At 45.6% G+C, this 21847-nt stretch overlaps 1 protein-coding gene across 1 annotated transcript in view; it reads right to left on the reverse strand.

Annotated features, from left to right (window-relative positions):
* Window positions 1–321: 321 nt before the first annotated feature.
* The window catches only part of LOC105240244, a 113241-nt gene continuing 91715 nt past the window's right edge, over window positions 322–21847 (reverse strand). The window contains exons 3-6 of the mRNA XM_034670795.1: window positions 17233–17399; window positions 16675–16794; window positions 3797–3840; window positions 322–1362 (exon numbers count right to left, since the gene is read on the reverse strand). Of these exons, the coding sequence (XP_034526686.1) occupies window positions 1180–1362; window positions 3797–3840; window positions 16675–16794; window positions 17233–17399 (514 nt within the window). The 3' untranslated portion in view covers window positions 322–1179. The remainder of the gene's footprint in view (window positions 1363–3796; window positions 3841–16674; window positions 16795–17232; window positions 17400–21847) is intronic.

Genomic DNA, 21847 nt, shown 5'->3' on the forward strand with positions numbered 1-21847 from the left:
ATGAAAGCTTATCAATCACATCCTATGTGCCGTGAATTGGGCTATAGATCATGGATACAAAAATGAATAAGATAGGATATTTGCTACCATAGAACAAACATTGTACCCGGAGAGATAGACATGCCGGCACATGATGTGGTCCTTGTGGGAGCATACTGGTTGGAAAGTTCTACCTGGCTGAGGACGCCTTCAGAGACAAACGTCCTTGAAGACATTGAACCAGGCAGGGGAAGCAAAGTGATAAGGAACAGAGACCGGGTGGAAAAAGCCAAGGACCCCTGAGAGAAGCTATCTATGTTAAGTCATATCACCTTGGTGTGAATTACATTGAATAGTTTAATAGGGAATCTCCAGGAAGCCACAGAGTTGGGGGGGGAAGACTTAAGAAGTAAAATATCTACATATCAATAAACATGATGTGTAGGAACAGAAAACAATGAACTCCACATTCCTGTGTTCAGCTTTACTTAAGAATATGGTGGAAAGCAAAGCCTACAAATTTCAGCAGACTTTGAGAGAGTGAGAGAGCTGTCACCACAATTATTTTGAGAATACGAAGTACTGAGCTTGCCACTTCATCTTATGAAAAGTTATCACAGAAAGTAAAAAACATTTACAAGTCAAACACCTCAAAGATGCTCCCGGATACAAAAGCTAACCAGTCTGACGAATTCTTATTCTGTGTAGTGTCAGACTGAGTCTAGGCTGATTTGTTTGCAGGAAATTCTCCTGTGACATTCTGTTTGCAAACTCTAAAAGCCTTAGTATCATCTCTTCTGGAATGGAACTCTTAATCTCCAGGCGAAGCTTGCTTTGCGTAGTTGTTATGGAGAACTGCTTTCCCTGCTATTTTATTTGTTTAGCAAATTGTATTTGTTAGAAGATGTTTATTGTAGAACATAACAATAGTTTACTCATCGAAATGACAATGTACACATCAATGCTATGGTAATTAGATCACTTCGTGACTTCACTAATTTTATTCTGGAAAGCTCATCTGGCCTGCCTTTACTTATGCATCAGGAATTATCAGGGGTGTATCTTGGCTTTGATCCTATAGGCTGGTTGGAGAAACAAACCGGGCTCTGGTCAGAGTCATTCCTGTGAAAACAATGCAAAGTGAGTTTTGCACAACACAAATACACAAAATGTTCAGATGAGGAAGGCTACAGGCGGATTTCACAAGCAGCTCTGAATGACATAGCCTTCTTCCTGGCTGAGAGCTTCTTTTTCTCCCTTGTGCAGCTCCGCCTGGCTCTCCTGACAGGGGCTCGTGCAGGCCTTCGCCGCATGAGGATGAACCGGAGAGCAGGAAGGGGGTTGTTTCTGGAGGTCTGCCCTGTGCCATCTCGAACTACTCAACTAGAAAAAAGAAAGCAAGTTCTTTACACCATGAAGCAACAGGCCCATTGTAGAACATAACAACAGTTTGTTGCTGCTGTGTTCCCAGCACCTGCAGCAGTGCCCGGCCCACAGAAGGTGTGCAATAAACATTTGTGAGATTGAATGAAGCCGAATGAATAAACTAATTCCAACCTTCATTTCCTATGGTAGGTTCCAACTATAGAAATGTCTTGGTTTCTTTTGGTTCCTTGACACACACCACCCCAGTCAACCATGTTGAAGGAAGTGTTGGATAATGGCATTACCGTCTCACAACACCACAGTCGTAACTGATCATCTCCCTCATTTTACTGATAATGATACACAACCCCAGAGAGAAGACGTGGTTGCCCATGGTTTTCTTTCTCCCCTGCTATGAACCAGACACTAGGCCAAATGCTGGGACTGGCACAGGGGACAGACAAGTTCCCACCCTCACGGAGCTTGCTGTCCAGTGAACACAGTGGTTTTCAGGCACTGGTCCTCAAGCCAGGCCAGGCATTCCAGGATCCCCTGGAAGTCTTATTAAAAGTAAAGACTATCTATCAATGAATGCCAGAGCTAGTGGGTGACAGTTGTCAGGATTACAGGAACTAATACTGTCTCCATGTCTCTACTGATTAGTTACAAAGGGTAAAATCGCCTTATGGTTGAGAAACCTGGCAGGGACCACCTAAACCAATAACCAATGTTGCTCTTGCTAGGATTGGAGCTAATCCGTTGGAGGGGCCTCCAGATTCGAGGAACAGGGAAAGACACATCATCACTCCCACGATGTGACAGATGGCCCGGAGAACATAAGCCGAATCCAGTCATGAGGACTCAGCAGACACACCCCAATTGAGGGACATGTTGCAAAATCACTGACCTGTACTCTTTAAAAATACTAATGTTACGAAAAGTAAACAAAGCCTCAGGAGCTGTTCCAGATTAAGAGAGGCTAACGAGTTACGGCAATGGAATGCAAGGCCTTGGGTTTACTTTTTCTATAAAGAATACTGTTGGACCGTTGCCAAAATCTGAATAATGTTTTTAAATTAAACGATTGTATTGTTTTGATGTTAATTTTCTGGTTTAGATTATTACATCGTGTATTATGAGGTAATTCTTAGTTTTTAGGAAGCAAGGATATTTGAGGGTAAAGAGGCATCATGTCTCATGCCTGTAACTTTCTCTTTGGCTTACGTAGTTCAGAAAAAAAACTAAACACACATAAGCACACATGTGTGATTATGTGTGTGTGCGCGCGCATGTGCGTGTGTGTGCATGCGTGTGTGCATGCGTGTGTGTGCGCGTGCATGCATGTGTGTGCATGCATGTGTGCGTGTGTGTGCATGCATGTGTGTATGCGTGTGTGCGTGCATGCGCGTGTGTGCGCGTGCGTGCGTGTGTGCACGTGTGTGCATGCGTGTGTGTGCATGTGTGTATGTGTGTGCGTGTGTGTGTGCGTGCACGCGTGTGTGTGCATGCGTGTGTGTGCATGTGTGTGCGTGCATGCGTGTGTGTGCATGCGTGTGTGCGTGCATGTGTGTGTGCATGCGTGCGTGTGTGCGTGCATGCGTGTGTGTTGAGAAAATGCAAATAGGTCGTCTAGGTGAGGTTATTCAGGAAATCTTTATATGATTCTTGCATCTTTTCCGTAACTTTTAAATTATGTCAATTGTTTTTATTTAAATAGAGGTACATGGGCTCCCCCCTGAGAAATATTGATTCAGTAGACTTGGAATGAGTCTAGGTGCTCTTCTTTTTAATAACTACCCAGGTAATTCTGATGCAGCTTACTTTCAGAAAGGGATCTGGGAAACAGTATACACTGAGATTTGCCTACATATCTTACCTATTCGGAGACCAAGCCAAGACCAGACTGTCTCTTCCCTTCCCATCTAGGGTTCCTTTTACCATATTATATACTTTCCTAAAGTAAAATTAGGCGCAACTATTTAAGATTATTTAAGCCAATAGGCATCAACAACACATTGCTCTCTCAAGGCTACGTCTTTGAAAACGGCTCCAGCTGTGGGACAGTGGGCCGTGAGTATATTCCGAAGGTGGAAGAGAGAGTGAGGAGCTTCTGATCACCTGGGTCCAGCTCGCTGGTTCACCTGTCATGTCCTTAAAATTATCTACTCCAACAGGAGGTCAGAACTCATACCTACACACAGTTAGGTCTAGCCACTGCAATGAAAAATATACACCAAACCAGGGGTCATGTTACCCCCATACAAGCCCATGAGGTCACTGTAGCCTGAAACAACAGTTATCTTCCCAGGGATCTATGAGGCAAAGTGGCTACGTGCGTGCGTGCGTGTGTGTGTATGTGTGTGTGTGTGTGTGTGTGCGTGAGCACACCAGAAATTCTTGGATTTGGAAACATCACTAGATACTAGGCCTATACAAAGAAAGAACATCTTACCAAGCACCTTGTCTTGGGCCCCAAACTCTCAGGTTCACATTTCACTAAAAAAAAAAAAAAGAAGAAGAAGGAAAGAAAAAGAAAAGATTAGAGTCTCATCAACCCCAGAAGGACTCTGGCTCCATCTACATAAAATATGATTAAAAAATCATTAGAAACTTCAATTCTTAGAACGGAAGTCTCTTTCTGAAAGAACCTGGCCCCAAACCTTACCAATTTTTATAAACAGAGCTGTTCTGGGAATTGATAAATTTTTCAGTCCTGGGGTTGAGTAGAAGACGAATGTTCTAATGTCAACCCTGCCCAGTATGATCTCAAATGCAACTTTCCGGAAAGAAATGTAAACTAGCCATTGACAAACTAATAGGATATTGTCTTCATCAAAAATATGTATATATATATGATTGTTTTTCAATTTGGCTTTCCTAACCAGTCCAGGGTGAGTGATTAAAACTCTGCGAAGTTGATTTATGGTCAGTGATGACAAGCGAAGAAGACAATGGTTATTTGAAGAAGTAGAAAAGCACCAGTGATTTCCCTTGGGAGAGTGGGAACGAGATGACCTGATGGGGAGTTGCTATTTCCCCATGGTGGCTGCTCATGCACCTTTCAAAGACCAGAGGAGGAAGAAGAGCAGCTCCCCTCACCTAGTCTGTGGGAATGGGTAGGAGATGTGGGGCACCTGCCATTGGTCTGGGAGGTCAAGAAATGCAAGCTTCTGGTACAAGGGGGGGGGGGGGGGCAGGGAAACCACCAGCATGATTCCTCTGTCTCATTCCACTTCTCCTCTGATGCAAATAACCTCCAGTCCAGGGAAAGAGCAAAGGAACAAGCACAGAAACTTGTTTAAATGACTGAGTTATAGGGGTGCCTGGGTGGCTCAAGCAGGTGGGCGTCTGACTCTCGTTTTTGACTCAGGTCATGGTCTCAGGGTCGTGGGGTCAAGCCTCCGTGTCAGGCTCCACACTCAGCGCAGAGTCGGCTTGAGGTTCTTTCCCTACCCCCTGCTCCTCCCCCCACTCTCGCGCTCTTTCTCAAATAAATAAATAAATCTTCAAAAAATAAAAAACATTTCAGTTATCACTTTGAGAAAAACCTCAGCTCGTAGTGTGAGCGTTACAGAAAGTGCAGGGACTAGGGTCTTGGCAGGAGCTGATGGACAAGCACAGGGATTGCTGCAGAAGGACCAAGTGAAAATACCCCAGTCTGGAGTGACCTCCTGCTGCACCCAGTGAGGACTGGGGACTCTGCACGGACACCTGACCTGACCTTCGGGTCCTTGTAGACATCAGTGTGAAGATGGCCACTCTAAGACACACACCCGAAAGCCCCGCATGAAATCATTGCTATTATTCTTGTTTTCAAAGGGAAAATTCCCTCTCCCAAGTGGGGATCTTTGCCAAATTGCTTAGTTACCAAGTGTGTGTTTGTAGTTGTATTTACAAACTCAGTCCTTCCCTTCCCTTCCCTGTTTTAATCACCAGAAACCCTGTTGGTTTACTGCCCAGGCCTGGCTTTGAGGTCAGGCTGCTAGAGGCACAGTCACCAGGAGCTAGTCCTGAACAAGGGCCGCACGGGAGGGCTGTGCCTCTCCTGCAAGCCACCCGCTCCTCCGGCAGGCCAGTTAAGTTCTCTAGAACTGTACTCCATCTCCTCACTGCCTCCGTCCTGCCAACAGACTCGTACTGAGCCCCTACTATGCACTGGACGCCCTGCTGTGCACTTGGGGTTACCTAGACAACGTGGGGCGAGTTCTCGCTGCATGCGAGGCTCGGTTCCGGTGACTTGACATATCTGGATTTACTTAATCCTCACAATTATCCTATAGAGGAGATATGAATGCTTCTATTTCACAGTGGAGCCAATGGAGGCACAGAGCACTTTAGTAACATGACCAATGTCACACTGCTTCCACAAGTTGGACACAAGATTTGACCCAGGATTGCTGATTGCAGGGCTCACACTCCCAACCACAGCACTGTAATGAGAGCTCACAGTCCAGTGGTAGAACAGGCTGTGAGTCCCCAGGACAGGGCAGTGTGCGAGGTGCCATCTTACAGATGGACTCAGGGAACCGCGGGACACAGGGTCCGACTTCACCTGCCATCCTCTGCATGGAAGAAACCATGTTTCCAGTTTGTGTCACCGGCCTTTGAGCCCCAGAACCATCATGGCAGCATCTCAGACGTGCCCCACGGCTGTAGACCAGCTTTGGAATAAAGTGGTGAGTGCATGAGAAAACGGCCTCCACTCTCTGTGCCGTGTGGACCTCAGCACTGAGCTGGCCACTGCTTTTGGGTTGCTACAGCAGGGACATACGCCATCTAGAAGAAATGCCTTAAAGGCCACAGCCCCAGACACCCCATCGCCCCCGAGGAGATTTCTGGCTCCCTGTCAGGTGGCTGTGAGGGGCCCTGGGAGTCAGAGCTGGGAGCCGCACGAGAGGCCGGTGGGGATGCTCAGGGTGGCAGGGCTCCAAAAAAACAAGCAGAAAAGGGTGGAGATTAAATAAAATAAAACAAATTCTTGATTTGGCTAAAGGTCAACGCCATCTGCAGTCATCTGAGATTCTTCTAATTTTGTTAGTTTGTCTTGTTTTAATCTCCTTTAATCATTTCATTTTCAGACCGCCCGCCTGGGACTACACAACTCTACTCACAGAGTCAGGAATCGCAGAATTTCCAGGTTAAAAGGACAGTTGAGATCACTCAGCACAACTCTCCCATTTTACAGATGCTGACACGAAAGCCCAAGGAGGTTTGGTGACAAGTTCAAGGTCACTCTTGTACCTGCAGAGAGCAGGAATTAAAAGACCTCTGCCGTCGTGCAGTCTAAACAGACTTCTATTCCCTAAACACTCAGGAATCCATTACCTAATATCACGGCTATTTCTGTCATACACGTAATATGCCCAGAGACAAATTTCTGGAAATTCTACACTTGGTTCAGTAGTTTTAATCAAAATGTCCCATTCTCTTCTGTCTTCCTAGCAATGGTTTTTCTATTTGCTTCTGTGATCTTCCACCCTTGGGCATTTTTTGCTGCCTTTTATTATCATTCTATCATAAAAGAATCCCATCTGTTTCTAAATATGTCCACTGTCTCTGACAGCGTCTATGGCCAACCATCCTGTGACTGGATGGTCCCACAGTGCCCCCTCTGGACTGCAGCATTGGGCATCAACTTTCACAGTGATTGGAATAAAGAGCCAAGTTGGCAGGAGAATAATTATGATAATACATTCTTTATTAACCTTTCGTGTTCATCGCAAAGAATAGTGTTGGAATAAAATCATCCAGGTTAGGAAGCTGATCACGAGTGAATGCGTGGCATCGCCCTTTGGAAGGCTCCTCTCCCAGCATTCACAGATGCACGGGATTGTCTACCTCTGTGACTAATCACAATAATACGGCAAAGCAGGTGCAGTGTGACCAAGGAGAGAGCAGAGGACATGAAGATGTGAAGTCCCCTCTTATCGGGCCCCGCTGCCAACAACTCCAAAGGAAGTTGGTCCCATCACTGTGGCTCTTCATTAAGAGGAACAGAAAGAGCCTCTAGCCAGGGGTCCAGAAAAAGAGTTCCAGAAACCTTGTGATTGCCTTCAAATGACTGTGTTTGTATATTTTTAATAAACATTTCAAAGATATACCCCCAAATATTTTTAAATCAACTGCAGGAGAAGATGGGAAACCATGGAAGGATTTTAAGGACAAGTATAGCCTGATAGTGTTTTTCAGATCTCTCTTGCGACAGAGCACTGTCCCCAGGGGAGGACGGCTGGAGGCAGGAGACTGGCGGGGAGGGTAAGGAGGGGGATGAGGAATGGGAAGGCGAGCGTCCAGCCACACACAGTCTGTAGAGTGGAGAACAGGTGTGGAACTGTGAGATTTGGGGGTCTATGGCTGGACATGGGGTGTGGAGGACAGAAAAGAATCCGGCGTGATCCCCAGGATTTCTAGCCTGGGCAAGGCACAGGACAGCGTCACCAGGTGAAGCCAGACTGCAACAGGAGGAGAAACCATTTTGAAGACAAGATGATAAACTCAGCTTCAGACCCTTTGTACTTCAGTTTCCTGTGGGGAAAGATGCTCTGAGACGGTCGGAAATGCACCCAATGTGTGGGGTGGTCAGGGACATAGTCAGANCTTGCGACAGAGCACTGTCCCCAGGGGAGGACGGCTGGAGGCAGGAGACTGGCGGGGAGGGTAAGGAGGGGGATGAGGAATGGGAAGGCGAGCGTCCAGCCACACACAGTCTGTAGAGTGGAGAACAGGTGTGGAACTGTGAGATTTGGGGGTCTATGGCTGGACATGGGGTGTGGAGGACAGAAAAGAATCCGGCGTGATCCCCAGGATTTCTAGCCTGGGCAAGGCACAGGACAGCGTCACCAGGTGAAGCCAGACTGCAACAGGAGGAGAAACCATTTTGAAGACAAGATGATAAACTCAGCTTCAGACCCTTTGTACTTCAGTTTCCTGTGGGGAAAGATGCTCTGAGACGGTCGGAAATGCACCCAATGTGTGGGGTGGTCAGGGACATAGTCAGGAGAGGCCATCCACATTTATTTAGCTACCAGTTAAATGACGATGGTAAGTAAGATCATCTAGGGAGGAACTGAGGCAGGAGACTAGAGATAGTGGGAGACCAAAACTAGTAACACCCCAACATTGCAGGACGGGCAGAAGACGGGGTCACGGAGGAGAGGCAGGAGGAAATGGCCTGGGAGGGTAAGGGAAGATCACCAGGATATGAAGGAAGTCAGTCCGGTAAGACAAGGAATTGAAACTATTCATTGATTTCACAAGTGGAAAGTCACAGGTTAGCTCAACTGGAACACTTCCACGCTCTTGACTCAGATGGAAGAGAAATGGTTTTGGCTTTTCCAGTGTCTGAAAGGTAATGAAGAAGCAGTGAGTGTCTTGGTCCCTTCCAGCGGCTGTAACAAATATCACAGACGGATGGTTTACACACAACAGGAATTTCCCTCTCACAGCCCTGGAGGCTGAGAGTCCAAGATCAAGGCCGGGGCAGGTCGGGCGTCGGCAGAGAGCCCACTTCCAGACTTCAGGCGGCCCCGTGTGGCAGAAGGGGGAGGGGGCTCTGGAGCCTCTTTTCCTAGGATGCTAATCCCACAGGCCCCCCTCCTAATACCGTCCCCCTGGGGCTTAGGTTTCAACCCATGAAGGGGGGGGGGGGACACGAACATTCGGACCACAGCAGGAAGTACACAGGACCAGGCCAAGAACATGAGGTAAAAGGAGAGGGGGAGAGTGGTAGCTAGAGATGGTGCCAGGGAGACATTTTGGGCCCCCTTTCCACATGGAGACGGGAGCAAGTTTGTACCTGGGGGGGAGGGGGTGAGAAGCCAGGGAGGGGACACATGAGGGCAAGAGTGCGAAGCCTGAAGACACAGGCCTCTGAGGAGACAGTGATGTTTGTAGCTTTGTCCATTTCCTTGTGCTTTGTTCTTCTGTATATATTTAAAGTATACAATTTGATTTGATTCACGTATACACTATAAACCCTACAACCAAGCTAATTAACACACCCAACACCACACACACTGTGTGCACGTGTGTGTGTGTGTGCGCCTGTGAGCGCGCGTGCGTGCAGGGAGAACATCAGGATCTACCCTCTCAGAAAATTTCAAGTGTACAGGACACTACTGTCACCTCCAGTCACCACGCTGCACCTTAGACCTCCAGAAGGTCAANCGCGCATGCAGGGAGAACATCAGGATCTATCCTCTCAGAAAATTTCAAGTGTACAGGACACTACTGTCACCTCCAGTCACCACGCTGCACCTTAAACCTCCAGAAGGTCATCTTGCTGCAGAGCCGAAATTTTGTACCCTTGACCAACATCTCCAATTTCCCCTACGGTAACCACCACTCTACTCTCCACTTCTCTACGGTCGGCCTGTTCAGATTCCACACGTAGGTGAGATCACACGATACTTGTCTTTCTGCATCTGGCTTATTTCACTTAGCATAATGTCCTCCAGGTCTATCCATGTTGTCACAAATGGCAAGATTTTCCTCTCTTCCTCAGGCTGAATAGTAGCTCCTTATACGTACATAGCACCTTCTTATCCATGCATCCGTCAGAGGACACTTGGGCTGCTTCCATGTCTTGGCTACTGGGAAGACCACTGCAATGAACACGGGAGGGCAGGTATCTCCTCGAGGCCCTGATCAATTCTTCTGGATAAGTACCCTCAAGTAGGATTACTGGTTCAGACAGTAGTTTTGTTTTTAGTTTTTTGAAGAACTTCCATACTGTTGCCCTAATGGCTGTACCAATGTACATTCCCCCAACAGTGTGCAGGAGCTCCGATTCCTCCATGTCCTGGCCAACACTTAACTTTTGTTTTTTTAATAAGAGTCATCCTTACAGGAGTGAGACTGTTATCGAACCCAAGTTCGGTTGCCCGTTNTAGTTTTGTTTTTAGTTTTTTGAAGAACTTCCATACTGTTGCCCTAATGGCTGTACCAATGTACATTCCCCCCAACAGTGTGCAGGAGCTCTGATTCCTCCATGTCCTGGCCAACACTTAACTTTTGTTTTCTTAATAACAGTCATCCTTACAGGAGTGAGACTGTTATCGAACCCAAGTTCGGTTGCCCGTTGCTCGGAAGGCCAATACTCAAAAGACGAGTTTCGACTGGAAGGGAATATGAGCTTTATTCAGGAGGCCAGGCACCTGGGGAGAAAGCGGACTCCTGTCCAAAAGCCAACCCCGAAGTTTCTGCCTGGCCTAGGGACTGGTAAAGGGGTTTGTTTAATCAGTTAGGGGAGTGCAGTGGGCTGTGACATTTCTTGACTACGTGCAGGATAATGATGCCAGCTACTCAGTTATCTCAGTGCTCGGAGGTTGTGCAAGAAGTTCTGGGTCCTTGGTGCTCGGGGGAGTGGGGAGTTGTGCAAGGAGGTCTGGTTCCTCGGTCCGGAGGTTGTGCAAGAGTTCTCTGTTCTTCCTGCAAAGGAGGGCAAGGTCTAGAGATGCACAAAGGGAGATCAGTGCAGTCATTTGTTGTGACCTTAAAACAGAGAAACATTTTGCTAACAGATTGCTGGGCTGATCAGGAAACTGGGGTGGCTTCAAATAGACTTGCTGGCCTTTGTGGCTTGGGAACATTCTGGCCCTTCATTCCCAAGGCCAGTGGTGTGCGCATCTCAAAGAAAGTCAGTCAGTTCTGTGACAGATCAAGGGCCTTAAGTCAGCAAGCACTGAGCGTGCTACCTTGAACAAGTTAACCCGTCAGACCAGCTGCAGTACTGGTCCAAGGTGGTAGCTCGTTGTGGCTTTGAACTGGGTTTTCTGATGATTAGTGACGTGGAGCAACTTCATGTGTGCTTGTTGGCCATTGAATGCCTTCTTCGGCAAAACAGGTCAGTTTTCAATGGGAACTGGAGAGTTTTAGGACCACGTCGATCTTTAGATCTAACCTCTTCAGTTGGTGTACGAAGCTGAGGCACGGTAAGGATTTGGGCTGCCGAACAGACTAAGACACTCGCTGTGTCTTCAGCGAGAGCTCTTTCTCCTCCAGGACAGAACTACCGTTCCAGTTGTGATTCTCGTGCTCCTGAAAATAAGCATCTGATTTGCTGATGGCAGGTTCCATGGGGCTGCAGTTGGCTAATAACCTCCTCCCTCTGCATCCAAAGCTGAGTTATCATTCCCCAGCGAACACGGTCAGCGACGCCTGCCAGGGGCCAGCCCCACAATTAGCATGGTTTCATTTCTTTGTCATTGACCTGGAAGAAAGATTGAAGGATACTCCCATCTAGCTTGATGAATGCTGCCGAGCGAGGCAGGGGAGCTAATGTCTTGGGAGAGAGATGCAGAGTTCAGTCACTTGGATGAGTTAGACAAATGGTTCAAAGGGAAGAAGAAAAAGCTCACGAGGAATTATGTTAAAACACAGCACCACGTTCGCACAAAGGAAAAGGATTCAACAGGTATAGCTTAGCAGCAAGAAATGCAACTGTGAATAATTGGCTGTTTTCAAAAGCCAGAGAATCCTGTTTCTATTGCCATCTGTTTTCATCTCATCATTCCTACAGTATTAGACCTAACTTAGAGCTTTGCATTAAAAAAACAAAACAAAACGGAGCTAACAAGCATCAGGAAAGAGGGAAACAATGAAAGGAGATGGAAACTGAACTCTACCTAGGGAAGAAAGAGAATAGAAGGACAAAAGGTGAGCTATTGTGATCATCCCGCAATTTTTTAAGAAAAATGTCTGATGTGAATATATCAGTAAATGAACATAGTATCTGGAAGTGCTGTTTTACAGTGTTCAGAGAATAAGGGAAGACTTGTTCTTCACTCTTGAAAGGAACTGATGAGGCCAGCAGCCAGGCGGGCTCAACTGATCTTTAAGCTGAGTCCAATGCGAAGTATTTTCAAAACCTAATCGCAGATCATGAGATGTTGGAGAACCTCCTTTCCTGAAAGGTGTTAGAAATTAAATCAGAAGGGGGATGAAGCATGAGAGACTATGGACTCTGAGAAACAAACTGAGGGCTTCAGAGGGGAGGGGGATGGGGGAATGGGATAGACAGGTGATGGGTAGTAAGGAGGGCACGTATTGCATGGTGCACTGGGTGTTATAAGCGACTAATGAATCATCGAACTTTGCATCGGAATCCAGGGATGTGCTGTATGGTGACTAACATAATCTAATAAAAAAAGATTAAAAATTTTTTTTCAAGTATNTCGAACTTTGCATCGGAATCCAGGGATGTGCTGTATGGTGACTAACATAATCTAATAAAAAAAGATTAAAAAATTTTTTTCAAGTATAAAAAAAAAAAGAAAAAGAAATAAAGACACTTGTTTCACTCCCAGTGTAAATTCATATTGGGAAAGCAATTTGGAAATATGTGTCAAAAGGCTTAAAAATATTCATATTCTTGACCCAAAAATTCCATTTGTAGGACCTTATGCAAAACCTCAGTTGTGATTACCACTCCTTAATTTAACAGCTCTGTGACATTGGATCTCTCTAAGCCTAATGGATTGTCCTGATCCATTAAATGGGCAAATAGTAACAAATCACAAATTGTATTCAGAAGTTATCAAAATAACATAGGTCCTATGTTTAGCACAATAACAAAATACAGTAAGTGCTTAATAAATAATAATTGTTTACAAGTCTGTTCTTGTAGGAGTCCATTTAATTATGTAAAATGGGAAAATAACATTAGATAATAGGTAATTACTTAAAGATATATACATATCTGTATACATAACTGTTCAACGGCTAAAATAAAAGATTCATGATATATTGGCCTTTGCTTTCTGGTACAATCCCAACATGTCTTGGGATACATAAATTTGTAAATCAATCTGAAAGCCATACAACAAAATTCATGGCTTGTTTATGGGTGGTACAGTGACAAGTGAACTTTTTTACCTTTATGTTTTTCTATATTTTCTCAGTTATCGACAATTAATACATATACTTTTTTAAAGATTTATTTATTTATTTTAGCGTGAGAGTGTGTGTGCACAAGCAGGGGAGGGCAGAGGGAAAAAGGAGGGAGGGAAGCAGACTTCTCACTGAGCTCAGAGCCCCATGCGGGGCTCATAGGACTCGATCCCAGGACCCCGAGATCATGACCTTAGACGAAACCAAGAGTCGGACGCTTAACCAACTGAGACACCCAGGCGCCCCCGCATAGTACTTTTCTAATCAAAATGTACAAATGAAATATTCTACTTAAAATTTTGGTTTAAAGAATCAGCTGGCCTTTGTGGTATTATTAAACTAGTGTAATTCTGTTTAAAAATTCCCTAAACGGTATTCGGAATAATCTCTAGGAAGAGGTTCAAGTTACCTTAGAAATACTTTCTGGAAGAGTGTGCAAGTTTATAAAGCTTGCAAATGAGCTCTATCAAATGCTAGAAACTGATGACAATGGTTTACACATGTGTCCCCTGCAGCACTTCCCAGAAACTTAACCTTTGGAGGGGGAAGGAGGTTACAGATGCCTGTAAATTCCTCATGAAAGCTCTGGACTGTCTTTCCAGGAACATGCACATTTCCTATATGCACCTGGAACGTGGGGTCCTGCTTCAGAGGACGCAAGGACGCTCTGCTCTTCAGCGACCTACGCGTAGCGTTTAGGGAAACGTCAATGTGAGACGCTCCCCTTAATCTAAGAATGAAGTGAAAAACCACTTCTCTGCTATTTCAGAGAATAAGACAGGAGGTCGGCATTAAGAAGTAGCTAATGACCAGCTGGCTCTTCTGTTTTATTTGCCCCAAGAGAACTAAGGAGAGACAGAGATAGAGAAGAATGGGCTGGACCTTGTAGGTGACCCGTTACGTTAAAGATGCTAATTAAGATTAGTTTGAATAATCTAAGCATAAAAAGTAAACCTCCTATAGTTGAGTTGAGGGGCAGAAGTCACTGTTCCTTGTCAGTCCCAGTAGATCTACAAACTATAAAGATAGACATGGCGTCCAGGATACAGACAATAGATCTACAGACTAAGACCATTGGAAAATTTGCTCTGAGATCAAATGTTAGACCAGTTTTAGATTCGGGTTGTTCTAGATAATTATTGTTTTTTAGTGAGAGCCTTATAGAAAGAAGCTGATAGAGGTAGGAGTTTATCTTTTTTAAAGACTTACTCCGTTTAGATTATCTACTGCATTCTTTAATGCTTGGGTTTTTTAAATATAGTTTTCATTTTATAAATTGGTTTGGGAAATTCACAGGCATTCCCGCGTCTCAGAATAGGCAAGCATCTTGTAGCTCAGAATGCAAGAAGGGGGCCCAGAGGGCTGCTGCCCACCCCAGTGGCAAAGTCCCAGCACTGTAGAAGGAGAGCACCTGCTCTAGGGACACGGGTGACAGACATCCGGAAACCACATGTTCAGAGCTAAGAGACGGCCAGTGGCCCACACTGATTTGGCCTCTCATCGTTGTGAGGCTTTCCCGTGAAGCTTATGCCCTTGCAACCGTGCTGGTGTGCCCGCTCTTTGCTCCGTGAGGGGATAGCTGGGCGCTGTATTTGTGCTTCCAGCGTGGGAAGCCCTCTGAATAGTTCTGTGGAAGAGAGAGGAGAAACACTTCTGGAAAACACGCAAAAATTGGCACGCACTGCTTAGCTGCCAAAGAGACAATGAAACACAGAGGAAGGCGGAGAATCGGTGACCTGTTGTGCCAGCTCTGAATCTTCCCTCACCAGGCACCTGCCCTGCCGGCATCGTGACCTGAAGTCATGACCTCTCTGCACAGTTGCTCACCCACGGGGATGCATGACTGGCCCCCCACGGCTGGAGGGAGTTGACTGAAGGTCACTGGAGGGTCGGTTCTGAGCCTGACCACTAGAGTGGTATGACCAAGGTCACAGTCAGGACCATGACCCCCCCCCATGAACCAGAGGCCTCAGGGAAGTTCAGTGGGAGCACAGAGGCTGGGGGCACAGGTGGGCTAAGCCATGGACATACAGGGTGTCCAGCAGTTCTGCTCAGGATCGCCACTCATAGAGCATAGGGCTGCACGCAGGCTGGCGAGGACCACGCATCGTCACACAATAATTCTCTTTACATGTTTATAATAGGAGCTGTAATAATCCCTGGAGAGTGTGCTTGGCAGATTGCACGGGTGTCTATAAATCAATGCAGGACTCAAGGTGAAAATGGCTGGGCAGACAGCCTAGCCTGCCAGACAAAGAGGAGTAAATCATCAAACGAGGCTGATCTGGAATTGGAATTAAATGTGCAGAGTCCCCAGGACTCTGAAAGAAGCAGGGCTCCTCATGACAAAGGCCGAGAGATGGGCATGGATGCCTGGAGGCTCTGGGACGGAATCGGCCAACGCTCTCACAGCACTAATGGCTTATGTGCATTGGGCTTTTACTCTGTGCCCCTGACATTGATAATCGAATCCTCCCCACAATAAACAAGGTCTGTTGGGATTCCCGTTTTATAGATGAGGAAGCTGATCCTCAGGGAGTGTCTGTGACTATTTGCCCCCCAGCTTTGTTGTGGGATAATTGGCAAATACAGTTGTATATATTTAAGGTGTATGACTTGATTTAATATAAATACATTTTGTGAAATGATGATCACAATCAAGTTAACACAGCTATCGCTTCACATAGTTACCATTTTTGTGTGTGAGAACACTTAAAATCCACTCTCAGCAACTTTCAAGTCAATGGCACAATATTACTAACTGTGGTCACCGTGTTGTCTCTTAGAATTCATACATCTTTTAACTGAATGTTTCATGGGCTTGTGGTTTTTTTTAAGTTTGATGTTTTTATTATCTCCACTCTACGTCTCCTCTCAAGTGTCCTCCCCACCACCTCCTCCCCATTTCAATCACTTTGAAAGTGAGCCCGGGGGCTGCTGGCCCTGGAGAAGCAATTTGTGGTGTAAAGGATGAAATCTGGTGTATGTCCCACCCTGTCCTCCAGGGCTCTCTGAACCCTGACGCCGGGGTCATCAGCCTCCAGGAAGCTGCTTCCGCTCTTGCCCAGAGGGTTGGAAAAGGTAAGCCACACGTTATGATGGTAGAAAAGAAGGAATTAGACTCAAGCTCCTTTTTTGTTTTTGGAAAAGCAGAGCGGATTGAATGGTGCCTAACGGAGATAAAATGATACTTGATGCATGCAAACCAAATGGCCTTAAACTTGACATCCAAGCACTTTCTAATGGCACAATTTTGGCTATTCTGGTGGTTTTCTCTGTCGTAAGGACTAGCCAATAAGCTAAAGAAAGACCCCTAGGCAACTCGTTTCAGCCAAGCATTACAGTAACTGAATAATCACCCCGCCGTTCGTGGTACTGTTTCCATGATCTTTTCTGATCAGAACCATCCATTTACTCACCTGATCGGTGGTTCATACTCACCACACACCCTGTGGCCAAGTCTGTCTGGCTTTGGCATCCCTCTGAAGACAGTCTGTTCTAACTGGACCGCTCCACGGAATTCAGACTGCCAGGAGGCTGCAAGAGCCGCAGTAAACTTCTCTGATGAACGAGAATGAATGACAAGAGTTAAAATCATGAAATCCTCTCCCAATTCCCTCAAAAAGAAGGAAGTGAGGCAAAACCTTTCAGGGCAGACATAGAGAAAATAGGGCTGCCAAAGAGGCAAAGAAATGGAACTTTGCAGTGGGCGCTGATCTGCCGTAACAGGCCTGCGCATTTGCTATGACTGCCGCAGGGAGACAGAGAAAAGGAGGCTTGAAGAAAGGAGAGGTGGGTCATTTTTGTATAGTTTATTGCCGGTCCAGCCAAGTATCAGCAGAGGCGAGATCCAAACTACCTGCCACGGCTTCCGTACTGACCCTGGCTTATCGGCAGCAGAGGAGCCCCGTTATCCCATCATCCCCAGAGGAAACAGGCCATCCTCGGCATCCACTCACGGACCAAACACCACATCCAGCTCAGTAGGAGTCGCCTTACCTGGGGCTCTGGGAGCTTGAAGGCAGGTGGTGGTGACACAGCTCACTCCAGACAACTTCTGCTGTACCGCACGCTCATTCTCTGCAGAGCGTTCTCTCGAGTGTGTAGTCTGTCCCAAGGCTGAAGGCCCGCCATCGTCCAGATGAGTCTGTTTGAAGAGCCCTGTGCTGGGAGCCATCATCTCTAATCTTACCATAGTCTCTGGGCTTTGGTTCATTCCTTGACTGATAATGAGCCAAAGACTCAAGTGGAAATGTAGGTTTCACAACCAATATATCTAGAACAGAATCCTCTTCTCAAAAAACAGAACTTCCTATTCGTCATGGAACTGCTTTCATGTTTTAAAGAGGTCCATATTATTTGGCAAGCACGAAGAATTTTGTGTTGCTCTAAAAATGGAACTTTCCAGTAAATAAATAAATAAGAAACTTTCCATGGTATATCTGGTGCAGGGATAAATCTTCTCTACAGGGAACTTTAGCAGTGAAATATGTAGAGGACTGAACATCCAGATGGGCCAAGTGCCTAAAAGCAAATAGCCCAGTGCTTCTGTTTCTCTCTTTACAAAATGAACATATTATCACCTTACCAGCCTCGTTGCTATTCTTTTTTTAAAGATTTATTTATTTATTTGAGAGAGAAAGAAAGAACAAAGGGGGGAGGGGCAGAGGGAGAGGGAGAGAGATTCCCAAGCAGACCCTGTGCTGAGTGCAGAGCCCGACGTGGGACTCCATCTCACGACTCCAAGGTCATGACCTGAGCTGAAATCAAGAGTCAGTTGCTCAACTGACTGAGCCACCCAGGTGCCCCCTCATTGCTATTTCTATTCCTAGACCAAAAAAGGCTGGTGTTGTTTTGTAGAAAGTAAATTGTGCTGAAAATCTCAGAAATAAGAAGTACTAAAAAAGATATTACCATGACTCACGCAGCCACACCTAGCTTGTCTTAATGTCAGAATCATGGACACTAGTAAGGAAATGTCAAAGCATGGCCCGTGAACACCTCTTTGGACTCCACTTCAGCCCCCATAAAAGGATACAGCCTACAGCCGCCACGTTTTAAAAATTATAATTTCACATGTTGATTTGCTTGAGGAAATCCCATGGATGGGATCAAAGAAATGTAACTAGATGGGGCAGACTCAGCATCCCGCCATATGGTTATCAGGTAAACTCTGTGGGGTCAGATATGGGACATTATGGCTATCACATAATTCTTTCTCTGTGACTGCCACGGGCTACTTGTATTCGTTTGTATTCCAATGGACTCTCATTCCTTTATTGGCCCTTAAACTACCTACCTACCTACCTACACTGCTTTTGACTTGCTCTTGCCCTTCAGAGTATAGAAATACGACCCTCCCTTGCTTTCCTTAGGTCACTCTTCTCTATGCCCTGGGCCAATGGATTGATTTCAGGAATATGGTCAGACTTGCGGCTGAAAACTCTACCTCTGAAATTTATCATGAAAAGCAGTTGTTAGGCTTGATTAGGAATCAAGTTTTTATAGAAAATAGTGAGAGTTACTCTCTTCTTGTTTGAAAGAGTATGAACAATAACCAAACCCTAGTCAAGGCCATGAGCACAGAGCTAAGAAAGCTTTCTGCGCACAGCATACGCCAGTGTAAGGTCAAGCATAGCAGAACAGCTCTGTCTGGCATTGCCAGCTAGTGATTTGACCATTAGAGTCCCATTCATGCTTCTATTGTGTACTTTCTAAGTTTGTGTGAAATAATCTATTATTCTACCCTACTATAAACTCCTTTAAGGAAGTGATCTATTCCCCCTAGTGCCTGGCACAAATCTTCACAAATAGTGTAAAACGAGGAACTTTAATCAGCATATTAATAAATAATCAATGCAGGCAGGAGATTCTTTGGGGAATAGTAATTTTATAAAATTGTATGTGTAACAGAGGTACATGTTTCAACTTAAGACCACAATCTACCATGGCGCTAAAACAGACCTCTATTTCGCCAATTCGCTAGTACTCGTGCCTTTGCCATATATGAGCCTCCAATCTCTAGCCAGAAGATACTTACAACGTTCCTAGAAAATTCTTTGATTAATTTTAAGACCTGGAGCTAATGTAAGCTCCAGCTAGAACGTGATCATACACATAAATTCCAACAGAGACTGAGAAGTGCCTTCCAATAGCCACTGGCCTCTTCTTCCTGAGAAGAACCCCAATTTTTAGTTGGAATCACTGATTCTCCAGACTTTCTAGCAGCTCATGGTGGGCATGTGACCATGTCTTAGGCAATGAGATATGAGCAGAATATTGTATGTGGTTCCTGGAAACTGTCACTAGTGGGGAAGGGGCCAGCCCTTCTCCTTCCTCCTTCCTGCCACCTGGAAAGAAGAGCTGGTGGCTAGAGCTGGTGATATCGGACCATGAAGCCATCTTGGATATGACAACCACACGTGGTAAAACAACAATTGCAATGCTCCTAATTTCTTTTTCAAAAACAAAAAATAAAAATGAAAAACTCCACATTGTAAGACTTGTCACTTTTATCAAGAGCCTCAGGCACCCGTCAACCAACTGTTGAGTCGAGCTGGCGCCCTCCAGACTACTAACACCACCATTGGATTACTCACATACGGAGTATTAGAGTACCGTGTAGCTGTTAGGGTGCTTGAAAACACACCGCAGCCCCGACTCCTTCCCCATACTCCAGCAATAAGAAAACTCGAACCGATAGACAAACTTTACTCCTAAACAGGGTGTCTGTCCCGAGTCTTGTCATCCTTCAAAACCTCCTGAACAGTCCCTGTCATCTCTGTCCAATAGGAGGGCCCGTGGATCCGTGACGTACATGTTCTTCCCCATCCTCCTAAAGTTCCCACCCGGGGCCGATGCGTGCAAGAACAGGCGAGCTTGGGGGGAGCTGGGTGGCTGTCATCCCCCTGCTGCTGAAGATACTCCCTCTACAGTGGTCCCTCTGCCTCCTCTCTCTCTCTATGTTCTCAGACAACTTCCCAGCCTTGCCCTCCCCTCTGTACATTTGGGACCTCTCTATAAGATGTGGTTGGGTGAGCCACACCATGTCACCGAAATGGGGAGGTCTCACTTTCATTGAGCATTTAGTATCTGCACACAGTTTTGTTTTTGTTTTTGTTTTTTTTGCCCATAGTACATTTTCTCACCTAATACTCACAGCTAATCAGGGTAGTTTGTATCAGTATTCTCATTTTACAGATGAGAAAACTGAGCCTTTGAATGGGTAAGAAATTTTCCTGAGATCACAGCATGCATTATAGCTGGCGTCCGAATCCAAGCTTGGATGATCTCAAAGACCATCCTTCCACTACGGCCCAAAATGGTGCGTCTCTAATAAATACATCAGAAATTGTTAATATTTAATAGCTATCTAAAAATACAATCCAGTTTATTTTTCTCTGGATCCATGGATTTAAGGCGGTAGGGGAAGTAGTTGGTCCAAGTTGGAAAGGATAGAGAGTTGGTTTGCGGGGACTTTTTTTATACCCAAAGCTCCTTAAGAGAGTAGCATGCCAATTTTCAGGACCAAGCTAAGAAAAAAGCATTTCAGTCCTAACTTCATCTTAAAAGAATTAAGCATTTCATTAAGGTCAAAAATAGAGCTTAAGACATGGAGTCCAAAGTTCAGCTGTCCTGAATTTTAGTCAGCAACAATACATCTAAAAAGAAGTTAAGTAATAGTATGAATAATGGAAGGAAACATTTTGTAAGTTTAATATATAAAATAAAATTTGGCAATATAAAGTCCTCACTTAACGTATTATGCCAGCATGGCCATAGCTACATCCGCTTCAAGCATACTTGAGTTTCTAGAACTGCCAACTTTCTCTAATACCAACACGTAAGGGAAAGGAAAGAAAACTTGCTCTCTCATATTGCCTTCTTTGTTTAAAGGAAATGAAAGGAGGGTTAACCTAGGTGAACATCTCAAAGATTCTTATTACATACATGGAAAATGAAGCAAAATTGTCAAGAAATTGATTTATGTAAAGCTAGGAGGTCCACAGGCAGGAGTGACTGTGGGTTTATTCTTAGCAGTTAAAGTCACTGCTTATCTTTTTTAAATAACTTTTTCATCTTTGGCTTTCAGCACGGGTGCCAAGTTCCATGAGAGGATGCTCGAAGATCTGTTAGTGAGAGCAAAGGGCCTCGCTGTTGTCTGAGCGTAGCCTCCCAGCCCCTGCCCCGAAACCCCCAAGGCCTTCAACAGACACAGAAAATACATAAATTTCATTTCCGTATGTGGCTTGGAATGCTTGTTGTCCTCACGCTATTGTGTCTGCCCTAAGAATCTGTGCTCTGGGAAAGGGTTCTCTTCCAACTCCTTAGGAGGCAAGGGGACCCTCGGCCTCTTTTCTCTTCCTGTTTCCATTATCACCTCCGTTTGCCTCCCACCCGAGAAGCTGTAGGACTGAGGGAAACGAGCCTGTCTCCAGTGAACCAGGGAAAATTCAGGTCCTCCCAACCCAAGGCACAGAGATGGGATCCAGACCCTGAGCACCCAGGGCTCACGCTTTCTCCTCGCTCCGTGGCTCCAGCAGCCTGTGTGGCCTGGTGGGGAGGGAGTGAAGGTGAGGGTGGTCTTCATTGCAAATGGGCAAGCAATGCTACC

Source organism: Ailuropoda melanoleuca, chromosome 10 (assembly GCF_002007445.2).
Source record: "Ailuropoda melanoleuca isolate Jingjing chromosome 10, ASM200744v2, whole genome shotgun sequence".
In the NCBI taxonomy this organism is placed as follows: Eukaryota; Metazoa; Chordata; class Mammalia; order Carnivora; family Ursidae; genus Ailuropoda; species Ailuropoda melanoleuca.